This window comes from Lepidochelys kempii, chromosome 1 (genome assembly GCF_965140285.1).
Source record: "Lepidochelys kempii isolate rLepKem1 chromosome 1, rLepKem1.hap1, whole genome shotgun sequence".
NCBI classification, from domain to species: Eukaryota; Metazoa; Chordata; order Testudines; family Cheloniidae; genus Lepidochelys; species Lepidochelys kempii.
Window position 1 is genome coordinate 311280045 of NC_136380.1, and position 22767 is coordinate 311302811.

General features: G+C 41.4%; 1 protein-coding gene across 1 annotated transcript in view; it reads right to left on the bottom strand.

Annotated features, from left to right (window-relative positions):
• Positions 1-19396: 19396 nt before the first annotated feature.
• WASL (WASP like actin nucleation promoting factor) overlaps positions 19397-22767 on the bottom strand; it is a 74186-nt gene continuing 70815 nt past the window's right edge. Inside the window, exon 11 of the mRNA XM_073328229.2 lies at positions 19397-22120. Within this exon, the coding sequence (XP_073184330.1) occupies positions 22059-22120 (62 nt within the window). The 3' untranslated portion in view covers positions 19397-22058. The remainder of the gene's footprint in view (positions 22121-22767) is intronic.

A 22767-nucleotide genomic window follows, 5' to 3' on the forward strand; every position in this document is an offset into this window, starting at 1 on the left:
ATATGGCAACCTTACACTGGAACAGAGACTGCAACCAGGAGGACGTACGTGAGCCCAAGATCTTTTGCACCAGGAACCCATTCTGAAGTAAGTATGAGCTACAGTGAAATGGGAGGCAAACATGGAGGGGGAAAGCCAGTGTTTGGAAAGCAGTCTGAAGTACAAATGCAGGATTCAGGGAAAGGGCAGTGTAGGAAATTTGGAGGTAAAGAAAGATATGGAGGTTGTAAGGGAAAAGGCAAGGAAGCAGCATATACGCCAACAGGGAGAGGAAGAGGAGAAAATAAAAAGGGAGAAAAAATGTACAGAAAATGAAAACAAACTGAAAAAAGAAATGAGGGAAAGTTGCAGGTAAAAAAAGTGTTTGTGTGAAGGGAATAGAAAACCTGAAAAAGGGAAGAGAAAGCAAGAAAACACATACTCAGCTTTCAGGTCAGTAAACATTGCTTAATTTATCCATGATTTTAGACACTTCATTTATTCTAACTGCCATAATGGGAGGAGGCAAACGGACACGGACCCTTTTTAAGTTAAGTACAAGTTGCTGACAAGTTGTTCAATATTCCTGCACAGTGCTGGGGCCCACTGTGCTGATGGAGGTGAGTATTATAGATAAAATGTAAAAACAAGGAGCCCCTGATCACTTACAGTCATTCAAGATCCCATGGCACTCTTCATAATGAAGTATTACCCTATGTCCTGGTCAAATTCTAATCTGGGGCATTACATTCTGCCTACCTAAATTTCCCAGTTTCAGTTGGAGAAATTGCAAATCCTGCCCTCTGTTCACAGCTGTGCTAGAGGGGAAGGTTTCTGGGCACACTTAGTTAATATTTTGCCACCCAGCTGCAGGGAAGGTTCAGATGATTTCCCTGCCTTGATGAAGTTTGCTCTTTCTGTTGATGTTGCTATCTTCTCCCTTCCAGAGGTGGCTTACAAATGGGGCTGGAGAGCAGTTTGTCTGCATTTAACTAGATCTGCTTGCACCAAATGATAGGCACACAAAAATGTACTGGGAGATGTTGTTTAGGTTAGAATGAGACATGAGAGTTTATGTAAGGGTTTGAAAGCCTCACACAAGTGAAATATTGACAGGGTTATGTAACTAGCTCATTTAAAATCTCATGGGGAATAAGCAGCACCAGAAGCATGTATTTTTCCTTGGGCCCATTTCCTGCTTGCAGGCCTAGTTCACATTCTGTATTATTCCCTTGAGTCACCAAGGCAGGCAAATAGTTTCATCTGAAAGCTGGGCCTTCTGTTCGACCTCTAAAGAATGTGATCCTCGGGTCAACTGCACTTTATCCAGTAATCTGCTCTCCTTGAAGCTGATTGTAGTACGTTCACAATGGAGTCCAGGAATGGAAGTATGTTCCTTATCCGATTTCCTGAGATTCGTTGCAGGATGGTGATGGCGATGCGGCTATGAGACTACCTGTCTGATCAAACTCAAAGCAAAGAAAGCACCTGCATAGTAAAAGGGGTCTGATCTTGCAAACCTTTCCCTGTTTATATCAACTGGATAGTCCAAGTGAGTAAGAGCTGAAGGGAAAAGCTGACAAGGTAACCAAGATTGCTCTGCCTGGGCTGTAACAGACTGAGAAGGATCTAGGTGCAGAATTGCTGACTCCTACTCCACTCCACCAGGAATGCCCTAAATTATTTTTTCCTGTCGTTAGCCATAGAAATGACTGAGGCACTGAAGAGCAGAGATATTGCAGTTGGATGAATAAGAGGAAAGTAAGGAGCTTCTGCCACCCTTACTCACACTGAGCAGTACCTTTCTCTAGTGTGATCCCACTGAACTGGGAGAGTAGAGTACTATACAACGTGAGCAAAGTTGGCAGACTCTGGCCCTTTAGCCTTTACATAGTTACCTGGTAGTCCAGGAAAGGTAGCTGAGGTTTATAGATAGGAAGGCAGCGTATAGGTTACATGAGATTTTACGTGTCATCTTTTTTTAAATCTCATGATTTCTATTCTAACCCCATGTGTATATCCTCATGTAAAGGTTCTGGTTAATATCATGGTCCTCGTACTGGACTCTGCACACGCATGTGGACGGTAGCATGCAGATCCTGGTTGGGGTGGGCAGGAGTTGGGCCTCCCTGAGTGATGTTCTTAAGACGATTTGCCAAAAAACATATGGAAAACTCTGGAATTAGAGCATGTCTGAGGCTGCAGATGAAATGGCTTGCAGGCCCAAGGAGACCAAGATCATCCAATCATCCTTACAGTGTGAAATTCTTAGCTCAAAGTTCTTCAATATCCAAATTATTTGTATTTCCAATAGCATTTTCAAAGGCACCATCAGTGGAAGCTTTACCAGATATTTTTCCTTCAGCACAGTTAGATCCTGTCGGGTGCTGAGCCCGCTGGCCTGAACCAGCAAAGCACTTAAGCATGTGCTTAACTTTAAGCACATGAGCAGTCGTATTAACTACCCACATGCTTACAGTTAAGCTCTTGCTTAAATGCGTTGCTGCCAGAATGTTCAACACCCTGCAGAATCAAGCCCCTAATGTCCACATGTCATTGGAGTTCTAGGACAGTAATTAAAATATAAACAAGCCATTGTGCTCTGCCAAAGGACACAATGGGTTTGGAATGTTTTGGAAATACAGATCAGGGAATTTCTTGATTCTGTGTGTTCTTGGGCAAATTACTTGTGTGCCTCAGTTTTCCCTTGAGGATATTAATATTGACTTGTCTAACAGGGTTAGTGTGAATTCAAATATGTTTCTATGAGCTCCTCAGATGGAAGGTGCTATAAATATTATTATGATTAAGCTAATCAAGTATTCTGATTGGCTGAATATCTAGGTGCAATTATCAGTGGTACGTGCACAGTTCTAAACTGTTAGAGGACCACAGCCCATTACAAAACACAGGAATTCCTACATCAGCAGCAGAAAACCATAAATCCATAAGACTCAATAATTAAACTTCCAGTTCACTAGGGCTCACAACTATGAGAGGCCTGAACAAATATCTGGCAAAAAATAGGAGAAAGGTGTTTCCCAAGGAAGCAAGCTATTCTTAAGCCACCCAGGTAGGCGTTCTAGATCTACCTCGGTGAGGGTAAGAGAACATTTATTGAAAAAGAAAATGTGTGGAATTCCTGTGAGCTATCCTCCTAAGACAAGTGCACACTAGGAACTGAAAAAAACAGAGGTGACGTGTAGGGAAGGAACATGTGGGGTCACATGCCCCCAATCCCCCCAAATTGCAGCTTGGTTTGTACTGAGCATGCTCACATGGACTGAGCATGCTCAGTAACACTGCTGAAGCCGTCTGCCCTTGCTCTGCCCATTGGCAGGCCTGGGTCATCTCTGCTGGCTCCTCATCTGTTCTGCTTGAGAATGGCTGAGGTCACTCAACAGGATGGGCCTAGGAGATAATTTTATAGGACTAACCAGGTAGGACCTCTACATGGGACATAAAAATTTCCACACCAAGTCAGACCATTGTTGCATCTTGCAGGGACAAACTACTTCAAGGGGAAGAGCCCATCTTTACATCCCATTCACATCATGTACATATTCAACTGTACAAAAGTGTGTAAACCCTTCCTAGTCTTCTTGGGTGATAAAGCTTACACCTAGAAACAGAGGGACCATACCATCATTTTAACTCACATACCCATATGGTACACATGGCTGTAAAATGACCCACATCTACTGCAATTAATTTCACAGGCACTGTAAGGAAGAGTTTTTATATGTTGCACAAAGAAGGGTTATTCCTTTTACTGGGTCTCTGTTTACTGCTCTTTTATTTCATTGCATGTGCACATGTTCCCTTATTTCACAACCAGGGAGAAAAGGCGGGAGTGCTCAGTTCGCTATGCTCTTGTCGTTTTTGAATACCTCAGCCAAGTTCCCAATTCTCTTTGTCAGTCTTACTATAACTTTTCTTTATGATGTCATTTCATATGCACGTCTCATCATACTTCTAAATATTTCTGATCTGGACCTTTCAGTCCCTGCTGTATCTTCCGTGAGGTGAAGTAACTAAAAATGCACAATAATTGAAATGAGGGCAGACCACTGTAGCATTATAACTGCTGCTGTAGTCTGGGTGACAGCTTCACTGAGCTACCGTGACAATGGTTGGGAGGACCCTGTAGTTTCGGAGCCCAACACGTATGAGGAGTTTAGGTCACACCACTGTACTGCCGGCCACGGCTCTCAAACTCCCATTGAGATCAATAGAAATAATCCCACTGTACAGGTGTGCGGCCTGAAGGAATGAGCACAGTCAGGCAGTCCTGAGCAGTAATCCTGGCTTTGCCATTGGCTCAGTGTGTAGCCTTGAGTAAGTCCCTTGGTCTTTCTGGCTTAGTTTCCCCATCTGTAAAAGGGAGAGACTACTCACCCACTTCCACATAGGGTGTTGGGAGGGTTGGTCAGTTACTATCTGTGCAGTGTTTTGGGCATATAAAATGTTAGGTGTGATTACCCCATTGACTACAGTGGGAGCTGAACAGGCCCATAAAAAGAAAAGGACACTGGTCATCCATTCAAATACTAATTGGGGGGTGAGGTGGACTGCAGGTGGAAGGGGGGGGGAGGAGCCCCCACTCGCTCTGGCCCAGGGCCCCACAAACCCCTAATTCACCTCTGCTTGTCCCAGAACTTTTCTCCCCTGCCTTGCCTGAGCTGTCAATTCTCTGAAATTCTCCCACCACTGCACTAATAGGGGTGCTGAGCTAGACTTGCAATGAAGGAGTCAAAGTATCGGGGGGGGGGCGGGGGGGGGAGTCAGTGTAGACCAGAACTGCTGTTGGTGGAGCTGCAGCACTGCCAGTGCAATGATGGGAGCGTTTTAGAAAATTATCCATGAAGGTATAACTGAAATGCCACGTCATTTCAGAGGACTTGCTCCAAGTGTTGAGATCAGCTCTGTGCTGCTGCCTTGTAAGCATTCACAGGCTTCATAACGATCTGATTTTTTAAAAAAAAGTCTTTACTAATATGCCAAAGGCATTGAATCCTCCCTGAGGCCTTAGCCCATAGTAAGGTTGACATTTTAAAGTGAGTTACTGGAGTAAAGAATGTTAGACCCCTTTTTGAAACAGGAACACACAACTTTTATAGAGGCCGTCACAGTTTTAAAAGCAGCTCATCTGATTTGGTTGGAACTTTGAGCTGGGGGCAACCATGAGGCAGTTCAACCACCAGATAAATTATTAAAGACAGCATTAAAGAAATTCAAAATTGGGGTTTAGACTGGACCTGCTGTTGCAGCCATATCTATGTCATCATCTGCATCCTAACCTGGTAATATAGATGATCTAGGAAGTTTTCAAATACAAACATTTTGGTTACCTCAGCTTATCGGTTTTGGAGCAGGCCTCCCCATTGAAATCGTTAAGGGAATTCTGCTCAGTGAATGATAACATGACATATTCCATTATGTTTTTCTAGCAAGTCAAAATCTGATGCAATAGTAGTTTGTGCATCCGTAGGTGCTGGAACTAAGGGTGCTGCTGCACCCCTGGCTTGAAGTGGTTTCCATCATATACAGGGTTTACAATTTGGTTCAGTGACTCCCAGCACCCCCACTATACAAATTGTTCCAGTACCCCTGTGTACATCGACCTAAGGATTTTTTTTTAAAGTAAAGTAGTGTACAACATACTACAAATAAATAACTTCTCACTTCAAAGCTCTAAATCCTCACATTGACCTTACCATTATTTATTACGTCTTTGATTACACCTAGTTAGCTACTGGTACTTTTTTAGTTTTTCCTCATTTCCCTTCCCATTTTTGCAACAACTACTGTCAAAGACAATCAATAGCATCCCCTTTCTATTTTTCCACTACATGTCAGGAAATAAGTACTTTTGTTTGTGAGAAAACCTGGATTTGTGCTGGAAATGGCCCAACTTGATTATCATACTCATTGTAAGGAGAGTGATCACTTTAGATAAGCTATTACCAGCAGGAGAGTGGGGTGGGAGGAGGTATTTTTTCATGCTTTGTGTGTATATAATAAGATCTTTTACACTTTCCACAGTATGCAATAATAGGAAATAAGTACTTTTGTTTTACATGAAAGAGGCTTTATTTCCTCAATGTTTGCTGTGGGATATTTGTCCATTTAACAACTCCTTTCAGAAAAATACAAGAAAAGTGTAAGATTTCCTTTATCACCTTGTGCTCAGACTACTGTTCTCTATTTCACTTTTTCGTGTAAGTATCTGTGCTGGGCTTAGCCATGTCCAGGGACAAAGCATATTGCAAAATTTCTTAATTTTTTCAAAAAAAGAAAAGGAATACTTGTGGCACCTTAACATGGCTGCTACTCTGAAACCTGTTAATTTTTTCAGTCTCACCTGGCATTATTCCTGTCATATGATAAGTAAATTCACTGAAGTAAAGAAAAGATGACTTTACTATTAACTAAGGGAAACTAAATCAAAAGACCATCAAGCTGTTTTTTTCTTTCCACATAACCTGTCTGATAAAGAAACAAATGGTGAAGCTACTTTTGATAGAGCTACAAGCCAGACACCCTCACACTAATTTAGAAGGGAGTCTTTTCATGGTAAAAATACACAACAGTGAAAGCTCTTCAAATCGCTGGGGTATGTTTGAAGTGGAGCATCTTGATTCTGACAAACAGAATTTTTGTCACCTGAAACAAGAGGTTCCCATAGCAAGTGAAGTGATGTGAAACTGTAGCTGCCACTGTAAAACAAACAAACAAACACTGACTAAAATGTCACAGTGGGGATGGGGGGAAAGTAAGCTACTTTTAATGCAGTTCTCACAGTTTTCTTTTCTAGGAAAGCATGCTCTCTTTATCCTCTTTAAAGTGTTTTATTAGGAAAGAGGAGGGAAATCGGAGAGACATTTTGCTGTATATTCACTAATAAACACAATTTAAGGTTCAGGAGGGAAATATATATTTGATTTGTTACAAAATTTCCTATGAGAAGAGTCTGATAAAATAATCTATTCCAAAACTAATGACCCTTTTGTCCTTCAAGCAGAAGAATCTGCAGTATTTTCCCAGCATGCCAGTCTGCAACATTCAGAATCAGTCTTAGCTGATTTCCCCTTTTGATTATTCTCTTTTGACAGCACTTAGATACCGCGAGGATAGATTTATTGATTTTTAAATACACACAAATCTATGACAGATAAATACCCAGTTACAAATGCTCTTAATAGCAAAATGTTTTGGCAACTTTGAAAGAGTTGCCAAAACTGCAATATGAACTTGCGGATCCCCTGATGTATCGTTGTCAAGGATGGTGTTTGTATGGGCCTTGATTTAATTCCTATATATTTAAGCTTTCGTGAGCTACAGCTCACTTCATCAGATGCATGAGTTGTAGCTCACGAAAGCTTATGCTCAAATAAATTGGTTAGTCTCTAAGGTGCCACAAGTACTCCTTTTCTTTTTGCGAATACAGACTAACACGGCTGTTACTCTGAAACCTGTCAGCATGATGAAGCAATTCCCATAGACTGGCATAGGAAGAAATTCCTATAAAAATGGACTCTAGAAACTGAGAACTTTTGGGTCTGATTCTGGAAACCAACTTCTAGGAGCATCAGATGTGCATCTGACAAGGCCCTGCTCCCTCCTTGTGTCCAGGCCACCTGGCCAGTGGCTTGGCATGAGCAACTCTAAGGCTGGTAAATATGATAACAACCTTGCAGAACCTCTGTGTGTATGTGTGAATAAATATGAAATTGAATGGAATGTTATAGCTATAACTAACTACTTACTATGATTCTTTCTGTATTCACAATAAATGTGGTATTTTGCCTAATCCCCTTTAATAAGATCCTGCTGGTTTTTATTTTATTGGTATAACATTTTGGTGGAGAATTGCGAAAGGGGGAATATTGGTAAAAACCTCAGTTATTGTAAATATTGGTGTGCACACCGCCAAGTAAACTTGGCATGATATGATCTGGTTAACCAAACCTGCTGGCCTCCGGATAGGTAGCAGGAAAATAAGAAACTTATAACATATTTCTAAGCTACGATTACAGAATCCAAGTCCTATTGTTCACTGAAGTATCAGGGGCAACAAGAAGGCCTACGGGCCAGGCAGTGCTGCTCACTGGAACAAGGAGTAGCAGGATCAGAGAATCTAGGCTGTGTCACTCGCTGACCTGTGCCAGGTGTGATGAGGAAATTTGATAAGCTAAGATTTCAGAATCTAGGCTGTGTCACTCACTGAGTAATACCAGGAGTGACAAAGAGATTGAAATACCCGTGTTAAGATGTTTAAAAGAAAACAGGGGAAGCCAGTATCAGAGGGAGGAATGGAGTCAGAAGGAACTCCAACCTCATCTTTTGTTAAAGAAATTACACCTTTTAAACAAATCCTTCAAAAATTTGGGCACAGTCCTTGGACTAAACAAGCCCTAGCTGATGTCTGCACTATTTCGGAGCTAGAGGATAGATTGGCTCAGTATATCCTCATATACAAACCTTCTAGTGCTGCCAAAAGAGATGCAGCATCAATTTGGTTGTTGTGGGAGGCATGTAAGGATTCTTACCTCAGCTTGTCTTCATGTAAAGAGGAAAAGGCTTCTTTACAGGAAAAGCTAAACCAAATGGAGCAGACAATTGGAAGGTGCTGGCTACAAATACCTAGAGAGTCAGCTGGAAATAGTGAAAGAGGCCTATCCCAGGCCCTATCATACAAATAAATAATAATACTAAAGATACGTACAGTACACTGTAGATACTGAACACAGGGAAACATCCATTGGCATTCTCAACAGATGGTAATATCACCAATTTTTTTACAAGCTTGTACTTAAAGTATGACACCACTTAAGCACAAATGTTTAAATTCAGACACACATGCCAAAAAGATCATAGTTAGTTAGTTTAATAAAGCACCAAGAAGGGTTCTTTCTGCACAGGCATTCCCATTCCATCAGCACAGCCGTCCAAGAATTTAACTGAGCAAGGCAGCACAAGCATTTCATTTTAATTTGATAGTTTTAATCATATGCTGCTTTGAAAGGTTCCATGGATGGATGGCACAGTGGTTAAAGCATAGCATGGGGCATCAGGAGAAATGGGCTTGATTCTGGACTCTGCCAGAGACTTCCTTTGGGACTTTGGTCAACCCATTTAATCTTTGTGCCTCAGTTTCCCATCTGTAAAACAAGCAGTATAATACTTTGCTTCTGTACAGGATTAGTCTTAATGATTAGTGTTAGTGCTTTAGAGCTCCTGAGATGGCCGGTGCTACAGAAGTGCAAAGGCTTATCAGTAATTAAAATGGGTTAAAAACACTGTGGCTTTTTAACATACATAATCTTCCTTTTAGTGAGCTCTCCTGAACAGGGCAGGAGCATGCTGCCAGTTTGCCTTACTTTAGCAGCACAGAAGGCCTGAGCAAAGATTTTGTTTTCCTCTTCTTTCTCCAGCATTGCAAAATGGATACTACTAAATTAGAACCTCCCTGCCTTAGTAATAATAAAACCAGGAGGTCAGATTTAAAGTGCTCTGTTTGCCCTTGTGGTTCTTGGAAGAACTCCCAGTCTCTAAATCGACAGTGCAGCTGTTCACAGAAAATTATTCAGAAAGATTAATAAATTCTGTAGCTGGTTCTCAGAATATATAGCGAGTCAGACAGTTTGAAGTACCATATGGATCAAGCTGTACAGCTGAAACAGAGACTAGGCACCTTTTTACCGTGCTGCTGTAATATTTAATGTATCAAATGTAGGTAGGAAACTATACTGGAATGTAAAGGAAAGAAATTTCAGCCCTATCCAGAATGATTTCCCCCCTAGTGTCCTAAAATGATCTAAGGGGCTGGGGATTATAGATTGTGACTGTCATCATGCAACAAAAATGCTATCACACACTTCAGAACTATTGGCTGCCCTCACTCAAATACAGCCAGAGCTTTAGCATGCATAGAGGTGAAAACAGAATGGCCCCTTTCAAACCATACAATAGGCACAGGCAAGGCAGTAAGGTGAAACCAGCAGGGCCAACTCACACAGAGCTGCCAGTATTAAATCCACCCTATAAACAAAATGCCTTCTATATTTAAAACCTCCAGAAGCCCTGAGGTTTTCAGATGCACCATTACCACTTATGTTGGTCTTGTGGTTGTTAGAGGGTTCAGAAATGGAATTGATCCTTTAGTGATTTAGACTTGGTCAAATGTGATGTTACTCTTTTATCTTTGGGGAAGAAAAACTTTGGCAACAGTTCACGGCAGCACAAAAATGAAAAGTCTGATTTATTACCTACACCGCGCTCAGTGACATGGGAAGAAATGATACAAGTTAGACGAATACTGGTTCTGTAGCAATCACAATCTTGAGCAGGAGGGAATCATCCTCACCAAGGACTTTGTGTGCAATACAAGTTTAAACCTCAACTTTTGATACCGTCAATCATACTAAGGCACATCTGGTATGGTGGGTGGGGACATGAACTGCTACAGAATCCAGAGAGTCCATTTCACTTATAAGCAGGCAGGATTAGCACTGGTTCTATAACTGAAAGCCAAAAACGTGGTTCACAGAAACCATGAGCTTACATGTAGTTCAGTAAAACTGAATGCACTGGGAAATGTACTGCAACTGGCTCTCCAGGGTTCTGCTCATGCAGGAAAGTTGGGAGAAGAGATTTTGAAAATGTCAGAAAATTAAAGTAAAAAGTTTAACAGGTCAAAGTGGCCTGACTCAGGAGCTAATGTTTGCTCTTCCAGCCTTAGGTTTCTAAGTTACTGGACACCCAACAAACTGATTTGAGCATGACGTAGTATTTACAGATCTGGATAATGTAACTGCCCAGTTTAACCACATGGTTTGGCACCCTGCAGTGCTTTGAGGTGCCTAGAAATAATTGCTGCTTCTGAGAACGAGACCCAGTAGCAAGAAAGAACAAAAACATTAGGTAAGATCCATTCTATGAATAAACGTGTTTAAGGTTAATGAAATCAGATTTTTTTTAAATGTAATCCCCTTACCACAGTATCTGAGTGTCTCTCAGCCTAATGTATTTATCAGCACCCATTATGCATCACTTCCGATTAAGTACTGTTATAACCATTTTACAGATGAGAAACTGAGGCACAGAGCAGCGTAAGGGCTTGTCTATATAGTGCTACAGTGAGCTCCAGCAGAGGTGTGAATTGTAATGCACACCAGTGTCTCACACACTAACTGGCTCAAGTGGGCCCTGCTGGCGTGCACTAAAAATTTCAAACAGTCCTGCATTAATGCACACTAGGGAACTTTCAATGCATGCCAGCAGGCCTGCACAGGCCACTTAGTGTGCAACACACTGGTGTGCATGAGAGTTTACCCGTCCTGATGGTGCGCATTAAAGTACCATGTAGACAAGTCCTAAATGACTTGCCCAAGGTAATATAGGTAATCTGTGGCAGAGCAGGAAACGTGAACTTTGGTCTCTTGAGTCCTAAACTGGTGCTCTAACCACCAGACCATTCTTCCTCTAGGATAGCCAGAGGAGTCAGCAACTTCAGATACATGCGGCTCACGGCAACTCAGTTCAACTATTGAGACATTCGTTATGGAATTACAATTAAAGGCATAGTCCTTGGCAAGGGGCTGTGCAGACATGCACCACCCCGAGTTTGTACCTGGAGACATTCTGTCTGAAGAAGACAACATGCTTGACGCCAATGCACAAAAGAGCAGCTCACTTTCTCCCTCCCCGTGCTAGTCATGCTCTGCAGGCCAGTGTGAAAGGGGATGCGGACATGGCATAGAGTCAAATTCAGCCTGCCTTTTCTAAGGACCACAGGGGCAGGAGGAGAAGGCTCTCCTTATGACTTTGTCCCCCTTCCCTCACACATTGCATATACATAGAAGGGACTTGCAAAGTCTGGCCCTTAATGTGCGTGCCATGTGGCAGGGCTAGGGTTGATGAGGGAAGAAATGGTTACCTACCTTACAGTGACTGTGGGTCTTCAAGATGCATCATCTTTACCTATATTCTATTGCTGGTACTTGAGTTTGGATTCTTTTGCCCAGCAGTGGTTGTTGAGGGTCACTTCTGCACCTTGAGTGTCTTCATGCTTCCAACCAGGGCATAAAAAGCAGAGCAACCCAACCACTTCTCAGTTCCTTCACCAGCAGACTCCATGACTTATCAGATTCTGTAATAGCAGGCAGGAAATGCTATACACATGGACAACACATCTCAAAGAACCAGTTACTGTAAGGTAAGTAACAGCTTCTTCTTCAAGTGCTTGTCACATGGATTCCACTGCTGGTGACTCACAAGCAGTGAGTGGTAGGAGTCTACCTAAACAATGATTGTAGCACAGCTCTACCAAAATGAGCATCAGATCTTGACACTTGGAATAATGCTGGGTAAATGTGCACTGAACCCCAAGCAGCTGCCTACATAGCTCTAGTGTTGGAACATTTCTCAAAGAAATTCAGAAGCTGCTTGCACTCTCACAGACTGAACTGTCATTCTCCCTGCTGGGTCTATGTTGGCTAATTCATAGTAGAGGAGAACCTCAGAGTTACGAACTCCAGAGTTACCAAAACTTACTGGTCAACCACACACCTCATTTGGAACTGGAAGTACGCAATCATATAGTAGCAGAGACAAAGAAACCAAAATAAAACAATACAGTACAGTGCTGTGTTAAATGTAAACTACTAAAAATAAAGGGGAGGGTTAAAAAAATATTTGACAAGGTAAGGAAACTGTTTCTGTGCTTGTTTCATTTAAATTAAGCTGGCTAAAAGCAGCATTTTTCTTCTGCATAGTAAAGTTTCAAAGCTGAAGTATGAAGTCAATGTTCAGTTGGTAATTTTTGAAAGAACCACCTTTGTTCAGAGTTACAAACAAGACGCTTTGTTCAGAGTTACGAACATTTCAGAGTTATGAATAACCTCCATTCCTAAGGTGTCTGTAACTCTGTGGTTCTGCTGTACAGAGTCTCTGTGTTGATATGGCCTGATCTTTTATAACTATCCCTATAACTGATGACCAATCTTGGGGACATCCTAAATGGCTTAGTTCTATCTGAATAGAAAGAGTGTCCTCTCAGAACACCTTGGGTGTGAAGCTCATTATTAGTTATTTGAATTACCAATGTACCTATGTGCTAGAGACACTTAAAAGACACTGGCTTTATGGCTTATTACAACCATCTAACCCACTAACTGCTTTTTTGTACTAGGACTCATGGAAGCTACTAGATCACATGCCCTGATTCTCATGGGTGACTTTAATTTTCCTGATATCTGCTGGGAGAGCAATACAGCAGTGCATAGACAATCCAGGAAGATTTTGGAAAGCTTAGGGGACAATTTCCTGGCGCAAGTGCTAGAGGAGCCAACTAGGGGGGGCGCTTTTCTTGACCTGCTGCTCACAAACCAGGTAGAATTAGTGGGGGAAGCAAAAGTGGATGGGAATCTGGGAGGCAGTGACCATGAGTTGGTTGAGTTCAGGATCCTGACGCAGGGAAGAAAGGTAAGCAGCAGGATACGGACCCTGGACTTCAGGAAAGCAGACTTCGACTCCCTCAGGGAATGGATGGCCAGGATCCCCTGGGGGACTAACATGAAGGGGAAAGGAGTCCAGGAGAGCTGGCTGTATTTCAAGGAATCCCTGTTGAGGTTACAGGGACAAACCATCCCGATGAGTCGAAAGAATAGTAAATATGGCAGGCGACCAGCTTGGCTTAATGGTGAAATCCTAGCGGATCTTAAACATAAAAAAAAAGCTTACAAGAAGTGGAAGGTTGGACATATGACCAGGGAAGAGTATAAAAATATTGCTCGGGCATGTAGGAATGATATCAGGAGGGCCAAATCGCACCTGGAGCTGCAGCTAGCCAGAGATGTCAAGAGTAACAAGAAGGGTTTCTTCAGGTATGTTGGCAACAAGAAGAAAGCCAAGGAAAGTGTGGGCCCCTTACTGAATGAGGGAGGCAACCTAGTGACAGAGGATGTGGAAAAAGCTAATGTACTCAATGCTTTTTTTGCCTCTGTCTTCACTAACAAGGTCAGCTCCCAGACTGCTGCGCTGGGCATCACAAAATGGGGAAGAGATGGCCAGCCCTCTGTAGAGATAGAGGTGGTTAGGGACTATTTAGAAAAGCTGGACGTGCACAAATCCATGGGGCCGGACGAGTTGCATCCGAGAGTGCTGAAGGAATTGGTGGCTGTAATTGCAGAGCCATTGGCCATTATCTTTGAAAACTCGTGGCGAACGGGGGAAGTCCCGGATGACTGGAAAAAAGCTAATGTAGTGCCAATCTTTAAAAAAGGGAAGGAGGAGGATCCTGGGAACTACAGGCCAGGCAGCCTCACCTCAGCCCCTGGAAAAATCATGGAGCAGGTCCTCAAAGAATCAATCCTGAAGCACTTGCATGAGAGGAAAGTGATCAGGAACAGCCAGCATGGATTCACCAAGGGAAGGTCATGCCTGACTAATCTAATCGCCTTTTATGATGAGATTACTGGTTCTGTGGATGAAGGGAAAGCAGTGGATGTATTGTTTCTTGACTTTAGCAAAGCTTTTGACACGGTCTCCCACAGTATTCTTGTCAGCAAGTTAAAGAAGTATGGGCTAGATGAATGCACTATAAGGTGGGTAGAAAGCTGGCTAGATTGTCGGGCTCAACGGGTAGTGATCAATGGCTCCATGTCTAGTTGGCAGCTGGTGTCAAGTGGAGCGCCCCAGGGGCCGGTTTTGTTCAATATCTTCATAAATGATCTGGAGGATGGTGTGGATTGCACTCTCAGCAAATTTGCGGATGATACTAAACTGGGAGGAGTGGTAGATACGCTGGAGGGGAGGGATAGGATACAGAAGGACCTAGACCAATTGGAGGATTGGGCCAAAAGGAATCTGATGAGGTTCAATAAGGATAAGTGCAGGGTCCTGCACTTAGGACGGAAGAACCCAATGCACAGCTACAGACTAGGGACCGAACGGCTAGGCAGCAGTTCTGTGGAAAAGGACCTAGGGGTGACAGTGGACGAGAAGCTGGATATGAGTCAGCAGTGTGCCCTTGTTGCCAAGAAGGCCAATGGCATTTTGGGATGTATAAGTAGGGGCATAGCGAGCAGATCGAGGGACGTGATCGTTCCCCTCTATTCGACATTGGTGAGGCCTCATCTGGAGTACTGTGTCCAGTTTTGGGCCCCACACTTCAAGAAGGATGTGGATAAATTGGAGAGAGTCCAGCGAAGGGCAACAAAAATGATTAGGGGACTGGAACACATGAGTTATGAGGAGAGGCTGAGGGAGCTGGGATTGTTTAGCCTGCAGAAGAGAAGAATGAGGGGGGATTTGATAGCTGCTTTCAACTACCTGAAAGGGGGTTCCAAAGAGGATGGCTCTAGACTGTTCTCAATGGTAGCAGATGACAGAACGAGGAGTAATGGTCTCAAGTTGCAGTGGGGGAGGTTTAGATTGGATATTAGGAAAAACTTTTTCACTAAGAGGGTGGTGAAACACTGGAATGCATTACCTAGGGAGGTGGTAGAATCTCCTTCCTTAGAGGTTTTTAAGGTCAGGCTTGACAAAGCCCTGGCTGGGATGATTTAACTGGGAATTGGTCCTGCTTTGAGCAGGGGGTTGGACTAGATGACCTTCTGGGGTCCCTTCCAACCCTGATATTCTATGATTCTATGGTGGGGAGGCCGGTACCCAACAAAGCAGTAGGTCCTTTGATGCATATAGGAATTTGGTGCTGAATATGTCTGTGCCTAAGTCAGATGAGTGGATGACGTCAGTACCAGAGTAGTGTACCGGGAGCCTTGGAGCCAAGAGGCAATTTATGTAGTATCATGGAACATGGTCTAGAGGCACAGTCACTGGCAACTGACTGGGTATCAGAGACCCATGCTGGGCCTTGTGCTATCCTTTTCAACCAAGGATTGAGAGGATTTGTGGCTCTTCAAGGAAGGAGCCTTTGCAGGAGACTTTGATCTCTTCTCTTTCTAGTCTGGGTGCCCTTCTCCCACAGCAGGTGCACCTATTGCTCAGAAGTTTCTGCCTAAGGCATTCCAAAGTCTGCAGTGACCTCTCCAGGAGAAGAAACAGGCATCTGATGAAGTGAGCTGTAGCTCACGAAAGCTTATACTCAAATAAATTCGTTAGTCTCTAAGGTGCCACAAATACTCCTTTTCTATTTCCACACTAGACTCCCTAGCTCTTTCAGTTATCCTAGAAAAGGATTTATATATGGCACATCTTTCAGCTATGTGCCCTTAACCCAGACACACTAAACATCTAGTGTGACCATCATTAAGAGGCATTAAGGACATTAAGGACAACTCAAAGCCTGGAGATTTGTGTTTAGTTATTGTGACTGATCCCATTACCAGAACAGACATTCAGGGAAAATAAAAAAGATTTCTACTTATGAAGAAAGGAATTTAATTGCTAAGTCTCAGGTTACAAAACAATGGTAAACTACACAGCAAGAGAAGAGGCTTGGAGACTGCAAGGTTCAACTCACACACTGGCAGTGAGCAGCAACTGAGAGCACTTGGGATCACCCAGCCCTTTACGCCCTTGGCTGGAAGGAAGAGAACAATCAGGCTGCAGCTGTGGTCCTCAACGGACACGGCTGGCCAAAAGAACCAAAACTTGAGCATGTTGGGCACAGGGATACAGACAATGGAATATATATGAACATATATATGGACAACAAGTCAACTGAGATTTTCATGTACAGAAGTAAACATGGTTGTTTGCATTTTCTTTACAGTGGAGTGAGGTAGTGGAAAAGGAAACTTCAGTACAAGAAAGTGATCAGCACTTGAAGGAAATCTAAATACTTCAGGAGGTTCTGCTTTCAAGAGATGGTATTCTTCTGATTTCTACTGAACCACTACCCTGCCTAGTAAGCAGTTGGGAAAATGGAAGGTTGGAAATGCCATTGTTCAGATGGATTGCAAAACTCAAGACCCGGAGATTCCTATTCATTACAGAACTTTGATATGAAGGTGTCCCCCTTAATATTCTAGCTAAATTGCAGTTTGGTAAGAAATTGTCTACTTACAATTCCAGTTACATACAATACCAGGATTATAAACTCTTGTGTAGCATTGCACCAAGCTGTTGTGAAGCTGGCAGGCCTCACCCGACATCCTTTTAGGAATAAATTGCATCTCCATTGTATTTATCACCTTAAGAGTATTTGGGGATATCATCTTATGCACTACTGCACATTCTCATCACATTTATCCTTTTGAAGTTACACACTCCAGACCATGCTGCATCCTACAACCTGTAAACTGAAAATTGTAATTCGTAACCACCAATATTTCCCCCTCATTATATTTTCCCAACTTAGCAAGGAAGTCCTTAGAAATGCCTCCCATCCCCCTGCCCAAATGCAAGGTTAGGATCCAAACGGTTTGATTCAAGACTATCAAAATAGGCAGTCAACCCGGGGGGTGAGGGAAGGATGATTTTCTTAAGTCTTCTATACGGTCATTAAAACAACAAGGAGTATGGTGTCACCTTAAAGACTTTAAAGAATAAAGCCTTTAAGGTGCCACCAGACTCCTTGTTGTTTTTGTGGATACAGACTAACACGGCTACTCTCTGAGACTTTACACAGTCATTGCTTCCCTGAGCAATTTCAGCCCAAGATGTACGTTTTGGGACAGTTATACACCATTGACAATAGTGGCTTTGAATGAAACCAGAGTCTCAACTTTAGCTATTACTAGCGTAGTTGCAGCACTTACTGAGTGCATAATGCTTTATAAACATTAAGCCTCAACATGTCCGAAAGGTCTATATTATTCCCCATTTTAGGGAAAGGCAAAAGTGAGGAATGGAGGCTGTGCAAGTTACCCAAGTCCACACATGCAGCAGGCTAGTTGAGGAGAAAGCAAGTGTCCTGACCCACCACAGAGGTGCTCTACCTACTAGGCTACTCTGCAAATGCCTGTAAAATTCAGCACAAGAGTCTTTTATACAGAAAAAACTCCAGCTATGCTCAATTTCTTGACAATGAAGCAGTGAAATAAGCAGAATGTGTAATGTTTCTATTTTACCCTCAATTTTCTTGTTACTTTCAAATCTCTGCTTATAAAACATCCATGAAGCAACCTGACTGAATACAGTCAGCTGCTGATTATATTGTAAAGTAGCATATACTGATGAAGTTTATTACCTCTTCTCCTTAGTGAAGAGCTTTTCTTTTAGTAAGCCTCCTCATCTACGTAAACATGCTCAGAAATACTAAACACATAGTCAGAATATAAAGCAAGGTTGATACCAGTGTTTCACCATTGAATTTAATGAAAACTGCAGTTCAAATTCTATTCTTACTTTCCTAGCCTCAATCCTCTCCTTTCTCCCTTCCCCTGCCACCCTACTGCAAGCCTCAGAAAGGAAACTAAAACATTAGCTTAACCTTTTCTTGTGATGTTATAACATGACAGTGTCCTATTGTGGGGAAAAAAGAATAAAAAATAACCAAGTGTTAATTTCTCCCAAACATTCCTGAAACAATTTTTTGCTGTACTATAAATAAGACTTTATCACTGTACTTGAACTTCAGGAACTTTACTAACTAGGCCAGGAATTCCTCTGACGATTAGATAAAAGCTGTTATGATGAAAAGGCAACAGTATAAAAACCCCAAGACTCCTACACACATTTCATTCTTGAAAGTAACCCTAGTGAAGATTGTCATTCAATATAAAAAACATTTTTATTTCTCAATATTAACTAAATTGAGAGAATGTTAACATTAGTATGTTGTTTTTAAAATACATACACTAGTAACTTGAATTTACCTTGCCCTAGACTTAGGATTGTTGGGAGATATTTTGGATCTCCAAGTTTAGGAATGGAGATGTTTAGATTACAGCAGAGAAAGGTGCAAGACTTTGCAAACATGGGAGGATAAGGATTCAATTAATAGTTTATAAAAGGTCCCAAACTCTTTTTATTTGCTTTTTGGGGTAAGAAGTGGTCCTCTAAAATTCAAACATTGCAATATTAGGTACAAAGTTTGGATTTACGTTGAGAAAAGTGTGTCAAAGTACATACAATACTTGTGACAAAAAATGTTTGGGGATTATTTGGGAATGCTGGCTAGTCAGGCCACAACTGTTTGACCTTGAAGTGTTAATGCATTATTGCACTTGTCTGTAGCAGCGCTTGTTTCCAGGGGAGCTGCTGAGCAGCTGTCCCATTTGCCAGCAGGACGGGATGTTACGATGAGTAAGAGAATGTGTTTAGTCAGTGGCACAATCCAACTTTCCAGACATGAGAACTATTCGGATTTGAGGGCACTATTTACTGCTTTGTGGTCCTGGCTCAGCAGTTGAAATTACTTTTAAAGTGTGTAATCAAGACGTAGAGCTATTTTAAAAGCTGGGCTACAGTTAGCACTTCAAACAAACGACACCATTTTACACTATTTGGGTCAAATTAATTTTATTATGCTCGATGATGGATTGCCACCAGTGCAACATCCTATTCACTGTACATTTCAAAAATTCACATACTAAACATTTCAATTTGATAAACGGAAAACTGAATGATTGAGAAGTTCTTATGAATTCCATACGTACAATGAGTGGCTAGCTGACATTGTCTATGCACACAGTGTCGAGATAACTAGCATGAGGCTTTTAGTAATTGCTAAGGCTCTCTGGACGCAGCCATTTAACTAGAGTATACAGAGAGGCCTTCATTACAATGTTTAGCGGGAGTGAATCAGTGCCCGGAAACCCTGTCCTCTGCCCACACTGCAAGTGGTGGAGCACTGAAACATGCAGCCATGACATTATTTTAGCTTAATGGCAGTTGCAGGCTTCATGCCTAGATTTAACCACACAGCTGCAATTTTAAGCAGGTATTAATTTGGACTTTGTGCAATAAAGCGGATATATTTATAGAAGAACAGAATCAAATGCCTTCTTTGCTAAGTGATCCGTGGATCCAACACAGGTATCCCAAGTATACAGTGTTTAACTTCCAGCCCTCCCAACACAGGGAATGGAGATTTCTTGATGAATGCTAATTATGTATTAAAGTACAGAAATCCCAACTCTATATAGGTCAAAAATACCCTATTAAGCAATGTATTAGGAGAGCATCTGGGCCTTGTCCACTTAACTTTAAAATGCCCTTAATGCTATAAAAGAGAAAATGCTTGAAGTTATATCAAAGTCGTAGAATATTCTCCATATGCACATTCTTAAACCCACTGGGCAGTAGCTTCCCAGGCCTCACCCATAGTCAACTCAGAATGCTCAAGCCATTACAGCAGCAAAGCCAGTAGAAGTATTTCTGGCAGCAGAGGGCAATGTGAATATTACTGGAAGAAAATGAGACCACTTGGAAGAGACTTCCAAAGTTACATGCTTAAGTTACACTTGGAAGGGAGTTAGCATCGCTGGAATAATTTAACTCCTCTCACACCAGTTTTCGGCAACATAACCTTTTAAATTCTTTTCTTCTCACCCGATTAAGTAATTGATTACTAGAGACTAGATAGCTGGGTTAGAAATCCCAAGCCACATCATGCAGGTCCAGCCTGTCAAGATCAGGCCAACACTGGGTTTCAGTCAATACAACTCTGGATAACTTAAATGTAGTTTGGTACCTTGACTATAGTCAGAAAGTCTCAGGATTTTATGTGTTAACTATACTCCAAATATGACTGACTTATCTAAACATTCTGTATCAGTGAGATAACGTGGTTCTGTAAAAAGATTTTCTACCTAAATCTTACTGCAAGTACAATAATTAGTGCTGCAGACATTAAATACCCAGGCTAGAGCAGAGTAGTGTATTTTAATAGGCAGATACTCCAATTTTTACCTTACTATTAAGTACATCTTATATAAAGGTGAAACCTGTGAAACAAGAAACCCATTTTCCAATTATGAACTCAAACGCTATTCTTATGAATAGGGCCCTTGATCTTTATCACAACTCTTGGTCTTCAAGCCAATGTATGCAGACAGAATATTGCCATAATAAAGTTCAGTACATATTTAAAATGTATATTCTGATTTATATGCTTTTAAACTTTTTTTTTTTTAAATGTAGGACTGGTGTCTTAGTGTTTGGTATTACCATAACCCATAAAGACTGCAAAGTAACACCATGTAAGTTTACTTTATTATTACCAGTGCCCTACACATTTAAAAATGAATTTAAACCCAACATTATTGAAGCAAGCATTAAACGCAGCCCTTCAGCCCAAAAAATACATAAAATTGATTTTAAAAATGAATCAAATGACTGTAGCAACAGCCAGATTACAGTATAGCCCCAGAAATTTAGGCTCTTCCTCATTCTGAAAGACAGCTGGCAACAAGGACAAAACTGGTTTGTATCAAAGATGCCTTCACCATTGCTATAGCAAAAAGCCATCCTGTTTAATCTCACGCAGAGAGTTTCCTAATTAAAGCCTTCAAATATCACTGCTATCCAATATCAGACAATATTGCTACCGTATAATGGTAAGTTATTAATTTTTATAACTAGCTGTGTATTTTTGTAGTTTTATGAAAAGCATACTGCTAAGATTCGAACAACCACAATGTTGTGATGTATTGAAAACCGTGCAATATTATAATCAGCCTCAACATTCATGTAGCATTGTATTCGAAGTGAAGGGGCTCAATAAACTAAGAGCTGCATCACTTAAAGAATGTAGTACTATACTAGGTTTTAATAAGAAAATTTAGATACAGAAAAGTAGGGTATGAAAATAGTGTTTTCCTTCTTGCATTATAACTAAATTACATTAAGGTTTTTGTCAGTCTCACATATTACATTTAAACTCCCTTATTGATGGAATGGAAAGTATTCACATGTACACTGAGCATCAAGATGTAAACTTGCACACATTAACAGGGAGTAGCTTTGTAGAGGATTATGACAAACCTTTACAGATTAAATGAGGTATTGCACAGATTAATAAAAAAGCAAAGGCAACAAAAATATACAGCAAATTGGTAGAACATTTACATGATAATTTTACAGAATCCATAGACAGAAAGTAGTGTTTAGTATTTCATTCACCTTAAAAAATATATATATATATATATAATATAATATATTGATCAATCATCCCATTCGTCATCATCCTCAAAGTCTTCTTCATCATCTTCATCCTCATCTTCATCTAGAAGAGGAGCAACAGTCATTTGAGTATACAGAATTTACATGACAAAAAATATTACCTTTCCATTAGAAATCAATCCAGTAGCTGCATAGCTGAAATATGGTTACTAGCATCACAAGAAATGAAATTCACAACTGTAAGTTGCTCTTACTATCAATACCTAATATACAAGGTTCCAGTTCTGGGTGTTTTCTTCTCCAGGGAAGAAAAACAAACACAAAACAAAAAACAGTTTTTAGATATAGTGGTAAAAATGTACTTTCCAATACTCCTGCCCACCCGAGTATTGAGTGAGGCAGGGTGAAAAACATGTTCTAAATTAGGTTTTCTACTTGTGCAAAGAGGAAAAACCAAAGTTAGATGTTTGCCTCTCCAAATTTAAACTCCTACCAAAGGGGTTTCTTCTCCCTTCAAAAACAGACAAAAGTATTTCTATCGTGTCCACGGAGCACTTGTGGTTTATGGAATAGTTCTAACTTGTGTGTAGAGCTATATCTGCCTATGCATGAAGTACGTATCAGTCTTCAAATAGTATTGATTGCTGCTCATGGTAGTGCAGTCCAGAATTGCTAAAATTTCTAGAATTGTTCTTTGACTTTGGCCGATCGCAGCTCCCACTGGCCACAGTTCGTGGCTCCAGGCCAATG